The 20,716-nt window shown below is 39.0% G+C and overlaps 1 protein-coding gene across 1 annotated transcript in view; it reads left to right on the top strand.

Annotated features, from left to right (window-relative positions):
* Positions 1 to 2,993: 2,993 nt before the first annotated feature.
* LOC131975077 (dmX-like protein 1) overlaps positions 2,994 to 20,716 on the top strand; it is a 63,481-nt gene continuing 45,758 nt past the window's right edge. Inside the window, exons 1-9 of the mRNA XM_059337612.1 lie at positions 2,994 to 3,357; positions 5,259 to 5,491; positions 7,217 to 7,342; positions 10,988 to 11,065; positions 12,374 to 12,452; positions 12,569 to 12,713; positions 13,017 to 13,083; positions 13,704 to 13,888; positions 14,444 to 14,648. Of these exons, the coding sequence (XP_059193595.1) occupies positions 5,405 to 5,491; positions 7,217 to 7,342; positions 10,988 to 11,065; positions 12,374 to 12,452; positions 12,569 to 12,713; positions 13,017 to 13,083; positions 13,704 to 13,888; positions 14,444 to 14,648 (972 nt within the window). The 5' untranslated portion in view covers positions 2,994 to 3,357; positions 5,259 to 5,404. The remainder of the gene's footprint in view (positions 3,358 to 5,258; positions 5,492 to 7,216; positions 7,343 to 10,987; positions 11,066 to 12,373; positions 12,453 to 12,568; positions 12,714 to 13,016; positions 13,084 to 13,703; positions 13,889 to 14,443; positions 14,649 to 20,716) is intronic.

Here is a 20,716-nt window from a genome sequence, read left to right as displayed (position 1 = left end):
GTGTAAAAAAAAAAATAAATAGCTCATGCACACAAAAGTGCAGGTCCAGTTCATATGGAATGGTCAAGGTGAGCGGGAGTCCAGTGTGTTGAGCAAGAGTGACATCCTGTGGTTATTTAGAAACCATGCAAGGACTTCATACAGCTCCCACCACTTATCTGTCTATCATCTCAGACCAGAATAGGAAATAAAATATACATTTAAGTTTAACTTACATCATATGATCAAACATTGTGGAATATAATTTAACAATATCAGAAAGTTGGAAGATGAAAATTATAGATGCAGTGACCTTTTCTGATTTTGGGATGAAATGTCTCTTTAATATTTGTTCAGGGCCAAACAAATAAAAGAGACACCTCATCCCAAAATCAGAAAACTATATTCTTTTCCTTTTACCTGTGGACCCATTTACTATTTATCAATTAAGATTGTTCTGTTGTGAGTCAGTGAGTGTTGGAGATATCTGATACCTCTGCAACTCAGATCTAAACAATCTCAATTGATAACTAGACAAGCAAGTAGGTATTAATGCCCCAAGCCCCCCACACAAGTCGGACCAAGCAGAGGCAATGCAAGTTGGGCTTCAGGCCCATGTGAGAGATGCAAGACATATGTTGAATAGCCACTTGGGTTTTTAATCATTTGGGACTTTGAATGTATATGTGCAACAGTGAATGCAGATTGGGCTGACTTACTAAAATGAGTTGCTAAAGTAAGGTCTGGAAATTTTTTTAACTTCTTTTAAAAATGACATCTAGTAGCTAACATGCAATAAATTTAGTCCAGGGCCTCAGTGTGGCATGGCATTCTACCACAGTTTCATGGAAAACCAACAAAACTTTGTGGGGATATGATATAATTACTTTGTATAAATTAGCCTAAATGGCCAAATTATTAGGAACGGCAGGTGTAATTAATAAATTGGACAGGTGTAACCATGAAATTGGCCAAATTATATCCACACTGATAATATATATCGTGAAAAAGCTATTTTAAAAAAAAAAAAAGAAAAAAGATCAAAGGCTGCACGGATAAAACAATAGGGAAGAAAACCAGTTGTGTGTTGGTACATATACAGTGAGTTTTCCTGTACCAGCACTGAAGAAAAAATATTTTTTTTGTATGTGTACATAGGACTTTTTTTTCTTTCTGTGACGAAAGATTTCAAGCATTATTCAGACACTTGTATAGAAGTTAACATTCCGTAAATGGTGGCTCGTCTTGACACCAGTGGATGGGATGAATAATGGTGACAAATTTATTTTTTAAATTTCTAAAATAAAAGTAGGTTATCATTTCTATTTCTCAACATTTTATGTATTTGAGAAAATTCGGTTGAGCAATGTCTTTATGTACTTAGCCTATAGGCTATAAACTAGGGCTGCTCCCTCTTAGTTGTGGTTGAGATTTTTTTAGTCCTTTAGTCATTTAAAAAAAAAAGTTTTTTTCATGATTCTTTGTAGCAAAACTAAGTTTGACAGATTTGTGGAATAAATCAACTAATCAGCTGGTCAATAATAATATAGGATAAAAATGTGATTCAACTAATAATTTATTTAGTGGAGCACAGCCCTACGATAATAAAGTTGAATATAGCCACACCTGGAGAAGTTTCAACTACAACCATTATCTCCTGGTGACAATAAAAAAGGTGAACATAATAACATCAAAAAAAGGGGAAGCTTATCGTCACACTGTTAAAATAATCGCCCAAGTCATTTTTTGTCAAAATTGTTTTTTTTGCCTAAATCATTTCCCCATGATGCCGGCCACCTATTGTAAAATCGCCTACATCCTCAGTTGATCAGATCATGTGATTTTACCATAGGGAAGGTTCTAGGCAGGCGTATATGAGGGGGCAGTCAGAAATGTGAAGTGGGATGTGTACACATCATGCTCCAGCACTTTTTTTTTCTGTGCTTATAGTAACAATGCTTTCTTCTATGTGTCCAACCCCAACCTGGAGAAGTGGATTACACTTTGTCAGGCCTCTACCTTCAGACCTGTCCAACTTGGGTGTCCCACCTGAAGACTAAGCTCCTGCTGGTTTATTAAAAAAATTTAAATAAAATAAATCAATAAAATAAAACATCCTTCATCCAGATTTCAACCAACAATCGTGTATCGTGTGTCTCTTATTCGGCGGATTTTTCCGATATTGCAAATAATTTTGTGAAATTGTAATGTATATTCATTTTGTGAGTATATTAAAATGTGCTTTCTCAACTTCTACAATTTTGATTTGAGGGGGCAAGACATTTATTGAAGGGGGCTCTGCTCCCTGTTGCCCCAGCGTAGAGCCAGCCTCGATTTTACCCCTTTAAGATCATCACTTCTTTTACAACTTTCATAGGCATCAGATAAGAACCCAGCAAAGAAGAGCTAGAGGGAGTTATTTAGTTATCAGTTTGGTTTATCAGTGTTTTATTGTTGACACTAATATTGGTAATATTGGTAGGTGTCTACATAAGAGTGACATGAGCGTGTCATAAACATGACATGGGATGTGTCATGAACATTAATGACACTTTGAAGAAACATTAATGCTCATGACTACTTGTCATGTCATGTTTCTGACAGGCTTGTGTGACTCTTATGTAGACACCCTCAAAATAAAGTGTTACCATATCTTGCTTAAGTAACAAAGTCATGTTCAAAAAATTGCCTTAGTCATTTTCTCTTAAGTTACATCATTTACACACAGTGTTATTACTATGCCAATAGCCATCCTTTGTTACATCCTTTTTGAGTGAAATGATCAATGAATGTCATATGTTACACTTTTGGTGAAGTTGTTGGTGTTTCCTGCAAAACTTGAAAAAAATAGTTATTTGTTATGATTATTTTAACAGGGTGACGATATGATATTTTTATTTTTATTTTATTTTTTTTTACCGTAGAATGGCGTGCGCTATGATGATCTCGCGCCTCTGTCTATCAAAACGCGACTACAAAGACCACGATGCATTGCAGCGAAACAGTCATAATCATGACACATCTTCAACATAAGGGAAAGCTTCCTCCTTGGAAGCGTTTTATTTGCTAACCTTGGGGAGAGGTTGGCTCCTTCTTATGGTTAGCATTTTCTGAGGTTATTAAAGAGCTAGTCGCGTTGGCAAGCAGAGACTGTCAGGCGTTAAATGTGCCATAAGTGACCCACAGTTAGCTTTCTAGCTCAGCAGCTCGCGAGAACAGAGCTTCTTAAGCTAGTCAGCGCTAACGCTAACTAGCTAACTGAGGAGACCGAGTCCGTAACATTTAACGTTGGAGAGCTACATTCATCAAAGACAGCAGCTGAAGGGGATATCTGTTATTGCTGTAGCTACAGGACGTGTTACAAAGTAGCAGCACAAGGTAAGTAGCGAATTACTGTCCCCAACACTGGCCGCGTCACGGTGTTTGTGTTAGAAACTGCAGATGGAAGCTAAACTTGACAGCTAAGTTAGCGTCATGATTCGATGACTTGAAAACTGGTAGCTTATGTATGAAGTGTTGGCTTAAAATCTTTCAAATCATCAGACACTCAACCAAATCTATTTTTTGTCAGTTGACACAGTGTTAGTCAGATGTGCTGTCTTTTAATGTGCTGGCGTGTGAAACGTTATCACGTGAGTTGCCAACAGCACAGAGAAAATAACTTACATTTTCTACAGTCATAAAACAGCCAAACGATAGTGTTGCATTTAATGTTGCAGACAATAATTTGACAGCTGAGGACTTGTATTCAACTCATTGAAAAAATATTATTTTATGGTGTAACATTAAAATCACAAGTTGTGTACCTTTCGCCCACAAAGTGAGCTGAATATCAGTAAAGTTTTTAGAGATGCGATATGGATCAGTTTTTTCTGTGTGTGTTAGTTTTCCTTAACTGTCCCTTCCTATGCCTGCAGCAAAGTTTAGTGGGCAAACTGTGCAAAGCAAGTTGTAAAACAAAGGGGATCAACCTGGCTTGCAGTAGTAAGGTGTAAGCCTGCACTGTGGCCCACTTGGCTCCCTGACACCTGCTCTGCACCCTGTTAATAATGGCTTTTATGTCAATTGGATGTGCATTGCTGCCAGCATACAAAAATGAATTACAGTACATACATGACACTAAGCATATAATTGACTGGTGTGCTTTATAAAGAAATGGAAAAGGTTCAGGGGAGAGCTGAGTGAATAAAAGCAATTTGGCTTCATATAAATTTATCAGCTATTACCTCATCACCTATATAAAACATAAGAAAATACATTTTCCCTTATCAGTCAATATTTATCATCCTGATTTTTATTGTGCATCCCTGTATAATATGCCTTGTATTTTTAAACAACTACAGAATAAGCATAAACCCTATATAATGACTTACCTTATTTATCTTGCTATGACAATTGCAGCCAGTTCAGTCATTCAATAAAGGAACATTGGAAATATTTTCTTTTCATTTTTAAAAATCTATTTAATAAGTGTTTTTTTATATTTTATCCATATACTGAGAGCAGCAGAAAGACTTACACTTTAATATCTGTTTATTTATTGCAAGTTATATCGTTGCAATGATATTCAACAACGGTATTGCATCTTTTCCATAATATAATGCAGCCCTAATACACATGACACTGAAGCACACACATAGAATGTCTTGCCCCGCAGAGGCTATGTGTTGCTGGACTTTTATGTCAGCTACTCCAGCATTACCTGGCTTGTACAAGGTCCTGTTTTTCTAGCCTCTCTGAAAGCCCTCTCCCATAATTAACCTGCTGTTTTCTACCTTATGGTCATTCCAGTCACTCCCCACATGCTAATTACTTAGCATGTGATCAAGGTGACTAGATTTGTTTTGCAGTGAAAGAATTCTTGGTGATAACCAGCTGACCTACTAAACGGCATGGATTTTATGATTGGCTACCAGGATGAAATGAGCAGTGACGCCAAAAAGCCTTTTATAGATGTCTGTATGCTAAATAGGTTTAACACTCATTTGTAGTGGGTCTTCTGACAGTGCTACCAGTAGGTTTTTGTGCAAAGGTCCCATTGTGAGACAAATTTCATGCAGTTTTGGACTGGTACAGAAAAGATTTAAAAACATTTGTTGCTCTGTATGCACAGAAACAATTCACAGACCATCTGTTCCCTCTTTGATATCATCACAAATGCTGAGTGTAAAATCAATTTGCAGTCAATCTTCAGTAGTTAGTAATACGCTCTAAGTTTGACGCCTACTAAACCAAAACATTCTGTGTTTTTATCTCTCCCCTCTCTCTCTTCCTAACAGCAAGCCTGTAGAGAAACTGAAGTGAAATTACAGGCTACAGATGAAGATGAACACATCCTTCCCATGGTTTCCCATGAATCTCACCTGGCGTGGGAGGGTGTTGTGAGAACGGAGGAAGCAACACAAGGGGACTATAAACAAGAGTCATGAATCTCCATCAGGTCCTCACAGGGGCTGTGAACCCTGGAGACAATTGTTTCTCTGTAGGGAGCATCAACAATGTGCCATTCACAGTAAGATATTTCAAGCTCTAGAAATATTTCCCTCCCAGCCATTTAGGAGCTCTGATTCTTAGGGGTTGGATAAACTGACTGAGTTGTTTTGAATATAAATGTTGTAAGCATACCAAGAGTACAATATGTAAAAAAGAAGCCTTCCCTAAGGGTAGTGGTACCCCATGGACTAAGGCTACATTCACACCAATAAGCGCAGGATTGTGCAGTGTTTTGGTCATTCATGCTGCTACGCTGCTTTACAGTTGACTCTGTTTCAACTTTTTTTATGTGTGGATTTTCTCCCTAAGGAGCACCTGCCACCTGTCAAATGCAGAGTAATTATTAGCTATGGCTAATATTATATTAAGAAGTTTTATTTTTAAAAAGCAATTCCTAAATAGTCAGAGATTAAGGTACATTATATATTTTATATTTCTACTGTTTGGTACCATTAACTCAGTGTTTACATTCTGAAGTGTTCTACATAGTAAATAAATGTTTTGCAACCTGCTACTGTCTGGGAAAAAAACTTTAATTCCCTCATTGGCACAAAATGTCACTTTTTGTTGTCTTAAAAACCCCATTACAGCTTAGTAAAAAATGATAAAATAAAATACAGTTAGGTCATTCGACAGTTTAAATGAAAGCATCAATGCCTTATTCTGCTTGGTTATCATACACACACTTTTTTTTCTCTGAGAAGTTTAGATTAGTTCAGTCTCAGTTTTGTATGAAAGCACCAGCAGTTGAATGCAAAATGCCACATTATTGATATTAAGGTCCATGTTTTCTCCCAGGAAGTTGTCTTGCCGAGGTGATAAGCCTTGGCTAAGTAAACGACATCCCAAACAATAGCCACACTCATTAGGCATGGCTGTGTGAATAGTGCCTCTACTTTTATTTTCACAAGTGTTTTCATTTTCATGATGTTGGCGAGGCAGCACTCCTATTACTATTAAGCCCTGCAGAAAACATATTTGTTTTGTCATTGTCTCTCAGGAATCGCTAGAAATAACTCACTGTGTAGAGAAGGTACTAACAAGATATACCTGTCCTAAAAATGTTTACACCCAAGATATAAAAAAGGAACTTTAGACCAAGGAATTTGCCAAGTTGCAACAGATGATTGTGATGTTATACTTTTCTTACTTCCTTTCTTTTTGTCCCCCAAGGGACATGAGGACACAATTAGCTTCTTGCATCATATTATACATCTAACAGAAAGGAATGTCTTAGCTTAATGAAATGCTGACCAATACTAGTTTAAAATTACACTAGAATGTAATTCTGATATGTTAACTGTTATGTAATTATGCTTATGCTTAAAAGTGCAAAAGCACTTCCCTCTACTGCAGAAAGTCGTTGTTTACTGAAGGTTTTTAGTCTGAAATACAAAGGCTATACCTTTGACTGCGTTTGTACTCACTGATCTTAAAGCAAACTCTATGAGATACTACTGCGCTGCTATTCAGAGAGTGGATCAATAGGAGAACTATTTCTGTTCGTCTGTCCTCTTGTGAAGGAGGCAGAGTCACAGTGAATCACAGCTCATGTGAAGATCTCCTTCTGAGAGCCACAGAAATAGAGCTTTGAATTCTAATCTTATCTGCTTGTACTCCAGAACTGTCATATGGTGACATGTTTGATGCTGTGACACTGGCTTCAGGACAAGTAAAGTTTAAGTGACCCTTCATGCAATTCTCTCTGGGTGTATGTCATCTCTCTCCCCTTGTCTCTTGATAGGCCTACGCGTCAGGTTGTGACGTGGTGATTTTGGGCAGTGACTTTGAGCGGCTGCAGATCATCCCAGGGGCAAAACATGGCAACATCCAGGTCGGCTGTGTCGACTGCTCTCTGCGGGGTGGACAGGTAAGAGTAATGGGGTCATGTTGAATCTTCAGGTAGAAACTGGATGTTCTGAAATACTGCACCATTTTTGATGAGCACAAACATTTCAGTTTACATGTTTAAATTTCATTTTTTAAATGTTAATTGTATTTGATTATAGCATGCTGGCAGTGTCAGCAGAATCATATACATCTGCCCAAATGTCCAGGACTCAGTTCTTCTTAGATTGTGTTATAGATTAATTGTAGCTATTTTATGAGGCGCATTAGTGGCAAGCTCTCTTATGTTTCTCTTTAGTGCCGGCAGTTTATGTTTTCTGGGAAGTGATTTGTAGGCAACATGAAAGAGTCTTTTAATGAACTCAAACTTCCTGTCATCAACTCCAAGTGGGAAAAATATCATCCAGTGAAGCAAGTGGTGGTACAACAGGCACATTCTCTGATGTAATGCCCCTGGTAATCCCCTTAATGACCCCAAAGTAGGTTTAGGTTTTGATACAAACAAAAGATCTGTTGTGATGTTTTGGTTTAAATTTATGTCTGGGATGAACCTGCAAAAATGTATTAATTGTATGGAAACTTTTGCATGTTTCTCATCTGTGGCAAGAGAATTGCTTGTTTTTTACTATGTTTTGTCACAGTAAATGTGGAACGGTAACAGATTTAGGGCTACAACAATTATTCAACTAATTGATTAGTCCTTTGACAGACAATAATCGCGGTCTACTTTCAAAATTGATTAATTGTCAAAGAAATGTTTCATGCAAAAACGGCACAAAATGCCTCTCAAATGTGGAGATTTCCTACTTTGGACAATTTTTTATGAAATTGAACTAAGTATCTTTGGGTTTTTGACTGGCAAAAGAAGATGTTTAAAGACATAACTTTAGACTTTGAGAAATTGGGGATGTCATTTTTCACTATTTTGTGTCATGTTATAGACCAAATGATTAATCTAGAAACTCTGCACGACTTATTTTTTAATAATAATAATAATAATAATAATAATAATACCATTTTGCTTGTATTGTTTTAATAACTGTGGTAGTGATTACAAAGAAACTGACAGTTACATTATTCACAATTCCTCTTAGTTACTGAGTAACTATGCTGCATTCAAATAAAAATGGAGGATTACTACAACCACATACACGTGACCAATTACTCCATTAAGATATTAAAGGCAGAAGTCATTCTTGCAAGCCCATCACTGTAATTTTGGTTTATTTTTTAATTGGGGATGGTGGTAGCCTTGTTAAAACAGCCGACAGGCCTGATTTAATTTCAAATGAGAGAAGAAATTGCTCTCCCAACTACTCTTCACTACTCTCCTCGTGATGTTTAATCCAATTCAGTTGGGCCAGAAGTAACCTCACATGCCTCCAGCATGGTCTAGCATCTGTTGAAGCATGCTAAGTTGGTACGTTTGCCAGTTCCACTTCACTGCCCTCTCCACGCTGTGATATTTGCAATGCCATTAGTTTACACAGCATTGTTGAGCACACATCCCCTGCACTCACACTGTGTGGTAGCACGTCAGATGCATTTTGGAAGCATTCATGACCTACAATGAAACATGTTTTAATTTTCAACTCATTTAACCCTTATATAAACTGAAGAAGAAGTGAGGGCTCAACCTCACTTTCAATGACATCAAGGGATTTCCATTCATTTTCCAAAAAATCATTATATTGGAGCTGTAATAACTTATAACAAATTAAGAATACCATATTAATGTCATGAGCCATTGACGTTAATATAGTTATAGGAAAGAACGTTATTACAGCCACCTTGGTTGAAATTTGCATTGCTGAATGTCATTAAGCGAAATTGACCTGAAACGCACTGCAAACCAAAATACATACTTTGTTTGAAATTTGCGTTCAACTGCCTCATAATTTGAATGCCCATTTGATTTTATCAACCGCATGCTTTGCACAAAGGATCAAAACAAATGCATGCAGAGCAAAGCTATGGAAACAGACAGGGAGCTACCTCCACTAACACCAGAAAACAGTGGCAATTAGTCAACTTAAAAAACTGCACCCACTATTGTTCTGGATAGAACAGTAGGCAGTTAAGTTGAAACAGGTTTACTGGAGCTTTAAAGTGTCTTCTGTTGTCACATAATTGAACCATGAATCTCAGTTGGGTTTTTTATGCAAATTAGACGAAAGAAAAGTCATCATTATAAACGCAAAAAGAAAGTAGACTTTGTTTTATAACATTTTTTTCATCATGTTGCTCGCAAAAACAATTACAATGACTTACTACTTTATTTCTTGCACTAGAGGGCCAGTATTTTGTTCTTTTTTCCATTTTTACTCTTGACTGGAATTTGTATAAACATGAACTGTGTCCTAAAAAAACAGATACATTTTCCTCATGTATCATCATGCCATGAGCCATTGTCTGTCTTGAAATATTTTGAGACTGAGCTTGTGATGGCTTGTATGTGTGTGCTTGTGTCAGTTACTGAATGCACATTTGCACGTGTGAGTGTGTGACTCACTCCTCCACAGTATTCATTCTGTGACAGTTGGCATATTATTTACCCCAATAGAGACACAGCTTGTATTATCCAAGACCCCAACCTTATTAAGCTTGTTATTTGTGTTTACTGCCACAGAAATTTCATCCATTCAGTCTGCTTACATTGTGAATGTGGCTCCCAGGGAAAGCACTTGAGCATGTAGCCTTGAGCAATGCATGAATGGGGGCAGTGCATATGGTAGACAAGACATTGTTAGTCTAATGCTGGGTTGTTATATCCTTAAGGTATTTGGTTTGTTATCCAAAGACACTCATTTACTTTTGTCATTGTTGTTTGAGTGTTGATTCTTATTTCAAGGATCCTAATTTGGTCCTAACTGGGGGCAGGTTTTACTCTGAGTCATCAAAAATATGAGTTAGTAGTATTTAAAAAAATCGTCTCACAGTTGTTAATTTTACAATAAAGTGTGTCTTTCAAATATTCAATTGTAATTTCCAACACTATTTGTATCGTTATTTGATATAAATGAAATGGAATATAAAACGTGTATTAATATATGAGGCCACTTATACCTTGCATTAAAGTGTATTTTGGGTGATAGGACTGCAATCGCTTAGTGCTTGACCACATGAAAGTAGAGCCATAAATGCAACCAAAACGCATTGATGATGGATTGTGATGCGATCGCAAGGCCAACCCGAAGGTGGCCAGAGACACATTCTGACCATATTGAACACAATTGTAGAGAGGTCCGGAAGTGGGGGAGTCCACAACAATGCACCTGCCTGTCCATGGTGTACCTCTAAAAGATCCTGAAACTGCATTTCAAACATCAGACTTCAGCAATATGTCTATCTGTCCTGTGGTGTGCTATAGCTTGTGTGCAGCAGTGTGTCTCCTCTGTGCAGCAGCTATGCAGCCACCTTGCCTCTAAAAAAAACGGACAGCTGCAATAGGAGAGCAATGTGGACACTGGAAAGCATGTTAATACCAGGTTTAAATATAATTAGGTGAAATCCTTTTCCAGACACAATCTGGATATGCGAAGTATTTTAATGCCAGGTGTAAATGGGGCCCTGATTCTTGCAAATATGTGTTTTCAATGAAATATTTTCATTCTGTATCAAAAACATTAATATTAACATGTTGCCTTTTCTTTTCTTCTGCTGACAGATTGCAGCTTCCTATGGAAGCATTGTGTGTGTCTTTGAGCCTGTTCAGCCCCCGGATCAAAAAGACACATCGCTGACTGTGAGTAGCCTACATTATCTTCCAGTCAGAGTCATGCATGTATTCAGATCCTCTGGAAAAAATGAGACCTTTTCTCTATTTCAGAGAAAGAGAGCGATGCTCTCTTGATATTTGAAATAGAGCAGAATATTGTTCCTCCAAACCCATCAGAATGTCATCAGGGAAGAACTTCGAACACATTGTGCACATTCTTAATGAAATATTCTATGAAATTTTTTGCAGTTATTGTCATGCTTACTGTTATTCCTGTTCTGTAGTTGATGCAGACGCCCTGGGTTTTTATGTGCGCCTTCTGTTGTTAGAGAAGTCAATGAATATTCATAAGGAATGGAAAGATTTGTACGCATCTTATCTGCATCCACAGCCTAGTACCTCTTTCATTGCTGAATTTCTCTGGTATTACAGCTGCTGTCCGTGTGGCCTGATCACATGTGGCTCACATGAAAGCAGCTTCACTGTTGATTCTCCTTATGCAGTTGTAACTACTGATATAAAGTACATAATAAATTATTTGTTTCATAATCGGTCCAATTTTTATTAGTAATTAGGGCCGGGACTCGATTAAAAAAAATTATCTAATTAATCAGAGGCTTTGTAATTAATTAATCGAAATTAATCGCATTTTAATCGCATATAAATATTTGACCTGAGAACTAATTTTTTTCACATGGATGTTTAGTATATCATTGAATAATGACTGAATACATAAGCTTAAACAACAAAAATATTATTTATTTTTGTTCAAGTCCAACAGACCAGTGCAATTTTTGCCATTAAGTGTAGCAATAGCATATTTAGAAATATAGTACATTTCAGAAATTCAGGTAGCCTATTGGTAGGTAGACCTTCTGTAAACACACTAGCGTCCACGCTGGCTGCTATATGTTTTGCATTGAGGTGATACTTGAGGGTCGATGTGCTGTGGTGATATGTGAATTACTTGTTGCATAGCTTGCACACAACCATGCTCTTATCGACACTTCCATCCGTTTGTTTTTTGTAACAAAATGTCCCATCATCCATGGGGCCAACCAAAGCGGTCTCATCAGCTTCTTTGTTCATGTTCACTGTGGTTTGTTGTTGTCTGAACTCATGAACACTAGTTGGTGCTCCAGTATAGTCGGTCCGCCTGAAACTCATCCAATGAGAAATGAGTTCCGCGATGCAAAAATAAGTGCGATTAAAATGCATACATTTTTTTAACGCATTCATTTTTGTGTAATTAATTAATCTTAATTAACGTGCTAAAGTCCCGGCCCTATTAATAATGTATTTTTTAATGTGCTTTAATGTATTTTTTTTGTACAGAAGTCGAATTGCCAATGGCAGAAGACTGGTCAATTTGTATTAAAGTCAATGGTACGAAACCTGGCCTGGCACCCCACAGGTACTTTTATACACAGTGCTCTCTTATGTAACATGTATTAAATACAGTTATATCAGACAGTTATATGATAAAAGATATGTCTCTTCTGACAGAGTGAATGTGTTTTGTGTATCCAGGAAGCACTCTCTTAACAGGCTCTAGTAGCCTCCAGTTGTGGTCTAATATTGATGGGGTGAAAGATGAAGCTGAAGAAGTGCCAAAGCAGACAGAAATGACCATAGGAGACCCTCATTCTGCTTGGAGCTGCATCTGGCAAAGCAAGTAAGAACTTAGAAGTACAAACTCAGCGCACACCACTACCTATGTCTTTCAGAATGGGATTTTATCACTTTTCCCATATAGAACTACTACTACATGTACTAAAACAAGCTCATATAGATTTATTTTGTAATATTTATTGACATTTTAGTACTAAAGTACATCTAACTCTGAATTACTTATAATAAATCAATTTAAACTTATTCTATTCTGTCATAAACAGTTGTCATTACTTACTATATATCTATGTATCTGAAAATACAGACTTGTAATATTGAGCATTGAAAAAACTTTCTTTGTCTTAAGGACGGCCTCTCCAGTCAGTTTAATGAAGTTCTCTCCTGATGGGGAATTCTTTGCTACTGCTGGGCAGGTAAGTCCAGTATTTTCAAGGATTCAAATGCAGATTAGTGTGTACAAGTCATGTTTGCATTGTGTTTTCATGTTGACACCATCAGTGTATAAAGACAACTGGATACAGCGTTTGAGGCGGGGCCCATTTGTTTCTGAGAGAGTTGCTCAGGAGGGGCATGAAGCAAAAATTCAACTTCTGTGTAAAAATCTGACCACCAACCCGGCTAACTTCCTCTTCTAGACTTTCCACATGTTATCAAACTGAATTAATCATATCCTGAAAGTCATTTTGCAGGGCATTGTGACATTCATAAAACTATACCCACTGATTTACAGACATCTCTTTCACAATGAAAGTCTATGGGGAAAAAGTCTTTTGGGGCCCTCATGGCATCACATGACAGATACGGTAGTTGTGATTTCACAGTTTGGCCAACTATGTCAAATTGGTGTCAAAGCCTGCCATTCTTTCTGGGGGCTTGATGAATACAGAAAACTCAAGTGAGATCGAAAAGTTACCAACTTTTTAGCTTTATTTGTTTATTTTTAGTTAAGATCTACAACCTAATAGCTTGAACTTGTGATGGCACGTTCAACATTGTGGTATCAATTATATCCCTGTTTGTCTCTCCTCTTCAGGATGACTGCCTAGTAAAGGTCTGGTACAGCACCAGTAAGTGGAAGTCAGGTGTTTCCAGACTCTTCACACCTCCAGAACCCAGTGTCAGTTTCCAGGGAGAGCTGGCCTTTTCCTTTGTCTACCTGGCCCATCCCCGCTCTGTTACTGGCTTTTCTTGGAGGAAGACCAGCAAGTACATGCCACGGTATGGACACTGTTAAAGCAACATTTCACAGCCCCCTCCCTGCAGTCATGATTCATTTATTTTCACAGTTGGTTCATTTTGTCTGAAACTGACAAAACTGAGCACAAGAAAAGTGCATGTTAATAATTGCACAATAATGGCATAACCTGTTTTGTTTAACCTGTTTTACCACTTTCTATTTATTTAGTTGCACATTACGTAGTATTTTGTGGGCTGAAAATAAAGGAGCCACTGTGTTGCGTTACAACCTCTCAGTGTACTACTGCTCCCAGTTCTGCCTTGCTTTGTTACAGCATTGCTAATCTTAATGTGACCTGTAATTGTTCTGTGACTGAACATATAATGTGACGCGGTTCAGAGCAGTTTTAGCATACACAGGTTTTATTTTGAATGACAGTGTATTGTTCAGGGAGAATTCTCACTAAGCTGATGTAAATAAATATATAAAAAAATAATTACTGAGAAGTTAAGTTCCCTCCAGACTTAAACCCTCCTAAACCCTTTGTGTTTATCCTTCTTTTACCCCTCTCACCTTTCTGTCCTCTCTCCTAACAGAGGTGCGGTGTGCAATGTTCTGCTCACCTGCTGTAAGGACAGCGTGTGTCGGCTCTGGGCAGAGACACTGTTGCCGGGTGACAGCCTCCTGTCTGGTTACCATAACAACCACACTTCTGGCCAACATGGTGACACACCCAAATGTGCTGGCCCTTCTTGGAAAAATGGCTGCAATGGCAAGTCGCAAGGCAGAACAGCACAGGAAGTAAGTTACTGTAATGTAGTTTTTGCTTGAAATACAGTAAATACACTTAGTTGCTACTTTTTTTTGGTACAACTAGCCAAAACAAATGCATCTAATATTGAGTCATTACATTTTTTTGTTCAGAGTAGTCTTGATATATCCTGATTTTCATTTGAAGGCAATAGTTTGCAGTGCAATCGAACTGTATTGCATTATACTGAAGGGTATTTATAATATTTAGTCCAATCATATCGGTATAATTATAAACTATTAGAAAGCTGTAGCTGCCAAAATCACCATTAAATGAAATCAAAACCTCAAATTTTAGAACACATTAGTGTGTGCCTAACAAAGTGTGGGCGTATCGATATAATAAGATAATGACTAAAGAGCAAAAAGAGAGAAACTCAATGATTATAACCCCAATCATATCATAATGCTTAACTTTAAAATCATACACTATAATATGTGTAATAATTCTAAATGGTATTATCAGTTTACATATGGACATATGCGCATGGCTCGGTTAATAATTGCCAAATGTTGACATAAGGTAAACGACTTCGGTCAACAATTGCAAGTACTTTCCACAGCCAACACCTTTTTTATTTGTAAGAATCAAAGGCATTTTAAATATGTATCACAGTGAGAATAACATTTGTTTGGTTACAAATTGCAAAAAGAATCACCATAGTGGGAAAATAAATCACACAAATCCTGTGATCTGTGGTTTGCCCCATTTTGGCCTGACAGAAAAGCCAGGCTGCTGTATTTTCACCACTGCTAATATAGGACATCTGGGTGCTGCAGAGAGGAGGGAACAAGAGCAAAGGGAGACTGAGAAAGAAGATAGAAAAAAACAAAGGCTTACTGGAGTTAAAAGGGAAAATTAATTGGCTATCAGACATGAAGGTGGTTTTTGAAGCTTTGTAGGGCTTAATGAGTATCAGTGAAGAATATATTGGCCTCCTTTTCTGTAATCTGCGCCACACCTCAAATTTATAACTCTGACTTTTTAAGGCTGTTCTTCTGTTTCATTTAGCTGCTGCTAGCCCACATCTGTAATAGTGCCATCTTCTGCTTTAAGTGACTTGCGTTGTTGCTGACAGTCTAACTAGGCCTCAAACACAATACTTACTTTAATTTTAATATGGACATTTAAATGGTTATGGGTCTCACTGGCACTTACAGAGCTCAGGGCACATTAGATTACAGGAAAAATAAGTATGCAAATTTTTCCACTGTGCCTTGAGGAGAGTCTGTAAGAGTACATGTGTGGAATTATTCATTAAAAATCGCAGACTGTGCTGAATGTTCCAGTCTGAGGTAACTCTCTCCCTCTAAAACTGAATGGATGGACAATACTGAGAGAGCCCCATTTTAAACTGATGCCTCAGGGTGAGAGGAATGTTACAAGAATTCTTGCATCATTTATTGATAAGGATGTTGTTTGAGAACCTCCAGAGGAGACCGGGATATGGGATTTCCACCACAATTTCATAATTCTGCATAGATATTAAACCAGTCAAAATGTTTTGTGTCTAATTTGTACATGTAGTATGGAACATGCATACTCAGTGGTGAATTTGCACACATTTTCTATCATTATTTGACAAAGGACTTCTTTGTGGATGTGATGGGCACATAAATCTCAATAATACTTGGAGAAACTGCAGCTTTACAGCTCTATTATATTACTCATTCTGCACCATAGAAGATGCAGAAAATCTGTGTAATTCAAACCCATTATTATGTTAAATAATCTCTATAAACTTTAAGATGCTCTGTCTTCACTGCTGTTACAGGTTAATATCTTGTCACATTCTCAGATGCTCAAGTCTAGAGCTATACATCTAACAATTACTGTGAAACAAGAAAAACAACAAATTACATAACCCAAATTCAGTTAAGGTTAATTTCAGTTCCCTTTACACGCCTCTTTCTTTCTCTCTCACTCAGCCACTCTTCCATGCTGCCTGATTCGCTCTGGCTCTTCTTTAGACAAATTGGGCCGTTAACTTAAATGTCGTTTAAGCGCCTATAACATTAAATTAAGTTCCCATCTCAAAGAGAAACACCAGAGGGAAGCAGCCCAGCACAAGAGGAGTGAAGCCCTGTTGATTCTTTTATATTAACCCTCAAAAGTGTGTTTAACCTGCGGCGCTGTGTCAGCCTGAAAGGGGGAACTGGGAACTACAGTGTGGAGGTTCACATTACTGCCAATATAATTTGCATATTTCAAGAATCATATAATTCAAAAATAATTGTCCCAATGTAAAAAGATTTATACCCCTTTCACCTGTAATGTACGGAGCCCCTAAAGGGACATGGTGAAAATAAAAAAAAACTTTGGTATCTCGTGAGCACGAGATAGTTTCTCGTGAGCACGAGATACTTTTCTCGTGAGCACAAGATGCATATTGCTTGAGCGCATGGTGTCTGTAAGAACACCCTCTGCATTTCAGCTTGTTTCTGTATGAAAATGACATTACAGGAGTTAGTTCGGCAATATTTTGACGTGGGGCTTCATTATAAGGACATTGCTGCTTTACTTGAAAAAAAAAACGACAGTTGTTTTCCCGAGATAACGATATAATTAATTCGAGATCTTGAGAAAACAAAACAATAGTGTAGTCCAGACGCGTTGCCAGTAATGTAATGTATTTGTAACCCGGCCCGTGTGGGATGAGTCTCTCCACACCCTGGGACTCTGCGTGGTGTTGTTGATGATGATGGAGGGCGGAGGAGGGACCAGTCGGACATGGTGGTCGTTATATTGCGGCTCGGACCGCGTCGTGCTTTATTTCTCACAACGGCTGGCAGCTCAACCTTTAACAGTACAAGGAAACACTGGCGTGAGATAACAGAAAGATTAAAGGCTTGTGTTGTGTCCTTACTGGTTTCCACACTAAGTGGTTGCCGTAGATCTGCGCAGTTTCTGTTACGCGTGAGCTGTCCGTGGTACTGAAACAGCAATCGCCGTTAATGTGATAATTTTCTGTCTGATGCAGGTCTATGTTATGCTGTATCGAGCCTACTGATTAGGTTCATCTGTAGTCGGCACTTTGTGCAATAAAATGATTTATTGTGCCGTGCGATAGAGCCGATACGCATGTTTTGTCTTTACTGTTGTATTGTGTACAGCCTTTATAAAGCTCTGTTGGGAGAGCTTGTGTGAAATATTATTTCTGCCTTCGCCACTGGTAGTATACCCTCTGGGTCCAAAACGGATTGCACTACATACACAAAGTTTCTAGTGACCCACAATCCTGCTGATCTGCATCTCTCAGTCATCATCTGGTATCCATGGAGACACCCGGTGGCGAAGGCAGAAATAATATTTCGGGTGGGCCAGTACAAAAGTGGATGGGCCATCTTTTCCCAGAAAAAGGACTCGTAAAAATGTAGAACTATAAAAATGACAAATATAGACAAACTGGAAAAATAGTGACTATTTTACTTTGCAACATTATGCATTACAAAGGATATGACAGCAAAACACTGCCTATAACACAAGCTCTCCCAACAGAGCTTTATAAAGGCTGTACACAATACAACAGTAAAGACAAAACATGCGTATCGGCTCTATCGCACGGCACAATAAATCATTTTATTGCACAAAGTGCCGACTACAGATGAACCCAATCAGTAGGCTTGATAAAGTGTTAACGTACAGCATAACATAGACCTGCATCAGACAGAAAATTATCACATTAACGGCGATTGCTGTTTCAGTACCACGGACAGCTCACGCGTAACAGAAACTGCGCAGATCTACAGCAACCAGTTACTGTAGAAATCAGTAAGGACACAACACAAGCCTTTAATCTTTCTGTTGCCTCACGCCAGTGTTTACTGGTACTGTTTAAGGTTGAGCTGCCAGCCGTTGTGAGAAATAAAGCACGACGCGGTCCGAGCCGCAATATAACGACCACCGTGTCCGACTGGTCCCTCCTCCGCCCTTCATCATCATAAACAACACAACGCAGAGTCCCAGGGTGTGGAGAGGCTCATCCCACACGGGCCGGGTTACAAATACATTACATTACTGGCTATGCGTCTGGACTACACTATTGTTTTGTTTTCTCAAGATCTCGAATTAATTATGGCCGCGTTTCCCAGATTCGCTCGTTCTTAAGGACTTAAAAAGGCTCTTAAGAAGGGTTCGGCTTAGAAGGAGCGCTAAGATAGGGGTGTTTCCCAGATGCGTTCTTAACTGCCTTCTTAAGATCCCGCCAAAGAAGCTTCTTAAGAAGCTCTTAGTGGGAGCTGTCCACCGCCGTGGTGCTGAAATATAAATCAATCGATGCCAGGCAAATCGATCACCCACCACTTTATCAGCGCTTAAGTCACCCCGTGTGTGTGTGTGTGTGTGTGTGTGTGTGTGTGTGTGTGTGTGTGTGTGTGTGTGTGTGTGTGTGTGTGTGTGTGTGTGTGTGTGTGTGTGTGTGTGTGTGTGTGTGTGTGTGTGTGTGTGTGTGTGTGTGTGTGTGTGTGTGTGTGTGTGTGTGTGTGTGTGTGTGTGTGTGTGTGTGTGTGTGTGTGTGTGTGTGTGTGTGTGTGTGTGTGTGTGTGTGTGTGTGTGTGTGTGTGTGTGTGTGTGTGTGTGTGTGTGTGTGTGTGTGTGTGTGTGTGTGTGTGTGTGTGTGTGTGTGTGTGTGTTATCACAGCTAACAGGTGTATCCGAGTAGTAATCAAGCCATTAACGCATATATACCCCACTGGCGGACCTCGTCCCGCGTGGTGGGCATCCTGATGTGTCTCCGGGCATGGTGCAGGAGGATCGGTGTCACGGCTGCCACACTCCGTGAAACCGGTGCCTTGCTGAGGCCGGTGCCATCCCCCACCACCTCCAGGAAGCTCCCCACTGCGTCAAAACGCAGCGCGGCCAGGAGTTGCACCTCCGGGCTGAGGGCAAAATTGCCTCTGGCTGTGTGGTGACACGAGCGTGACGAGGCGGTGGATCTCCTCCAACTACTGGACAGCCCGGTCCGACAGCACGTCGAGTGGGGAGAAGTGCTGACGCACATAAGGTTTATATAAACCGGCTGGCTTCGCGCACGGCGACGCTGTTGGTTCGCAGCAAGAATCTGCTGTATTGCAGCCATGGTGTCTCACACGCGTGGACTTCGGCAACGCCTTTATATAGACTTGCAGGTGGAGACCCTCTTGATGAGGTTCCAGCTGAGTTCAATTACACCTGTCAGTTTCCCTCATATCTGTGAAATACCACAGGGTTGTTGATGTTTTTATAGCTACTGTAAACTCATATGCAGATGCCGAATGTGTGTGAAAACGTAAAGAGTGATAGTAATGATGATTTATTTTATTTATGTAGCTACAGGAACACATGGGCAATTCTTTATTTTTATATCGTTATTTTTCTTCTTAAGCTATTATTTTTCTTGCGTCAGTGTTCTGCAGCTATGAGCACACATTCATCATTACGCAGGGTTTTAGTATTCCTTGTGTCCGATATAACTTTCCCTGATGCGGCTGCACTGAGCGTTTGGTCGCTAAGAAGGCTGTTAAGAGTGGGTCAGGGCGATCTTACACTTCCTTCTTAGTGAAAGATCTCCTTAAGCTAAGAACGACTCTGGGAAACACTTCCTTCTTTCACAGCGCTCTTAAGAGCGTCCCTAAGACGCTCTTAGCGCGTAAGAGCTTCTTAAGCGCTAAGAGCGAATCTGGGAAACGCGGCCTATATCGTTATCTCGGGAAAACAACTGTCATTTTTTTTCAAGTAAAGCAGCAATGTCCTTGTAATGAAGCCCCAGGTCAAAATATAGCCGAACTAACTCCTTTAATGTCATTTTCATACAGAAACAAGCTGAAATGCAGAGGGTGTTCTTACAGACACCATACGCGCATGCAATATGCATCTCGTGCTCACGAGAAAAGTATCTCGTGCTCACGAGAAAAGTATCTCGTGCTCACGAGAAAAGTATCTCGTGCTCACGAGATACCAAAGTTTTTTTTTTATTTTCACCATGTCCCTTTAGGGGCTCCGTAGTAATGTATTGCAAGATGTGTGAAATTTATAAATGTGGAACTTATGCATAAACCATTTTCTCAAAATGAGTTTGTTT

The sequence above is a fragment of the Centropristis striata genome, chromosome 7 (genome assembly GCF_030273125.1).
Source record: "Centropristis striata isolate RG_2023a ecotype Rhode Island chromosome 7, C.striata_1.0, whole genome shotgun sequence".
In the NCBI taxonomy this organism is placed as follows: Eukaryota; Metazoa; Chordata; class Actinopteri; order Perciformes; family Serranidae; genus Centropristis; species Centropristis striata.
Note: the sequence above shows the minus strand (reverse complement) of the source record. Positions and strands in the feature narration are given on the sequence as shown.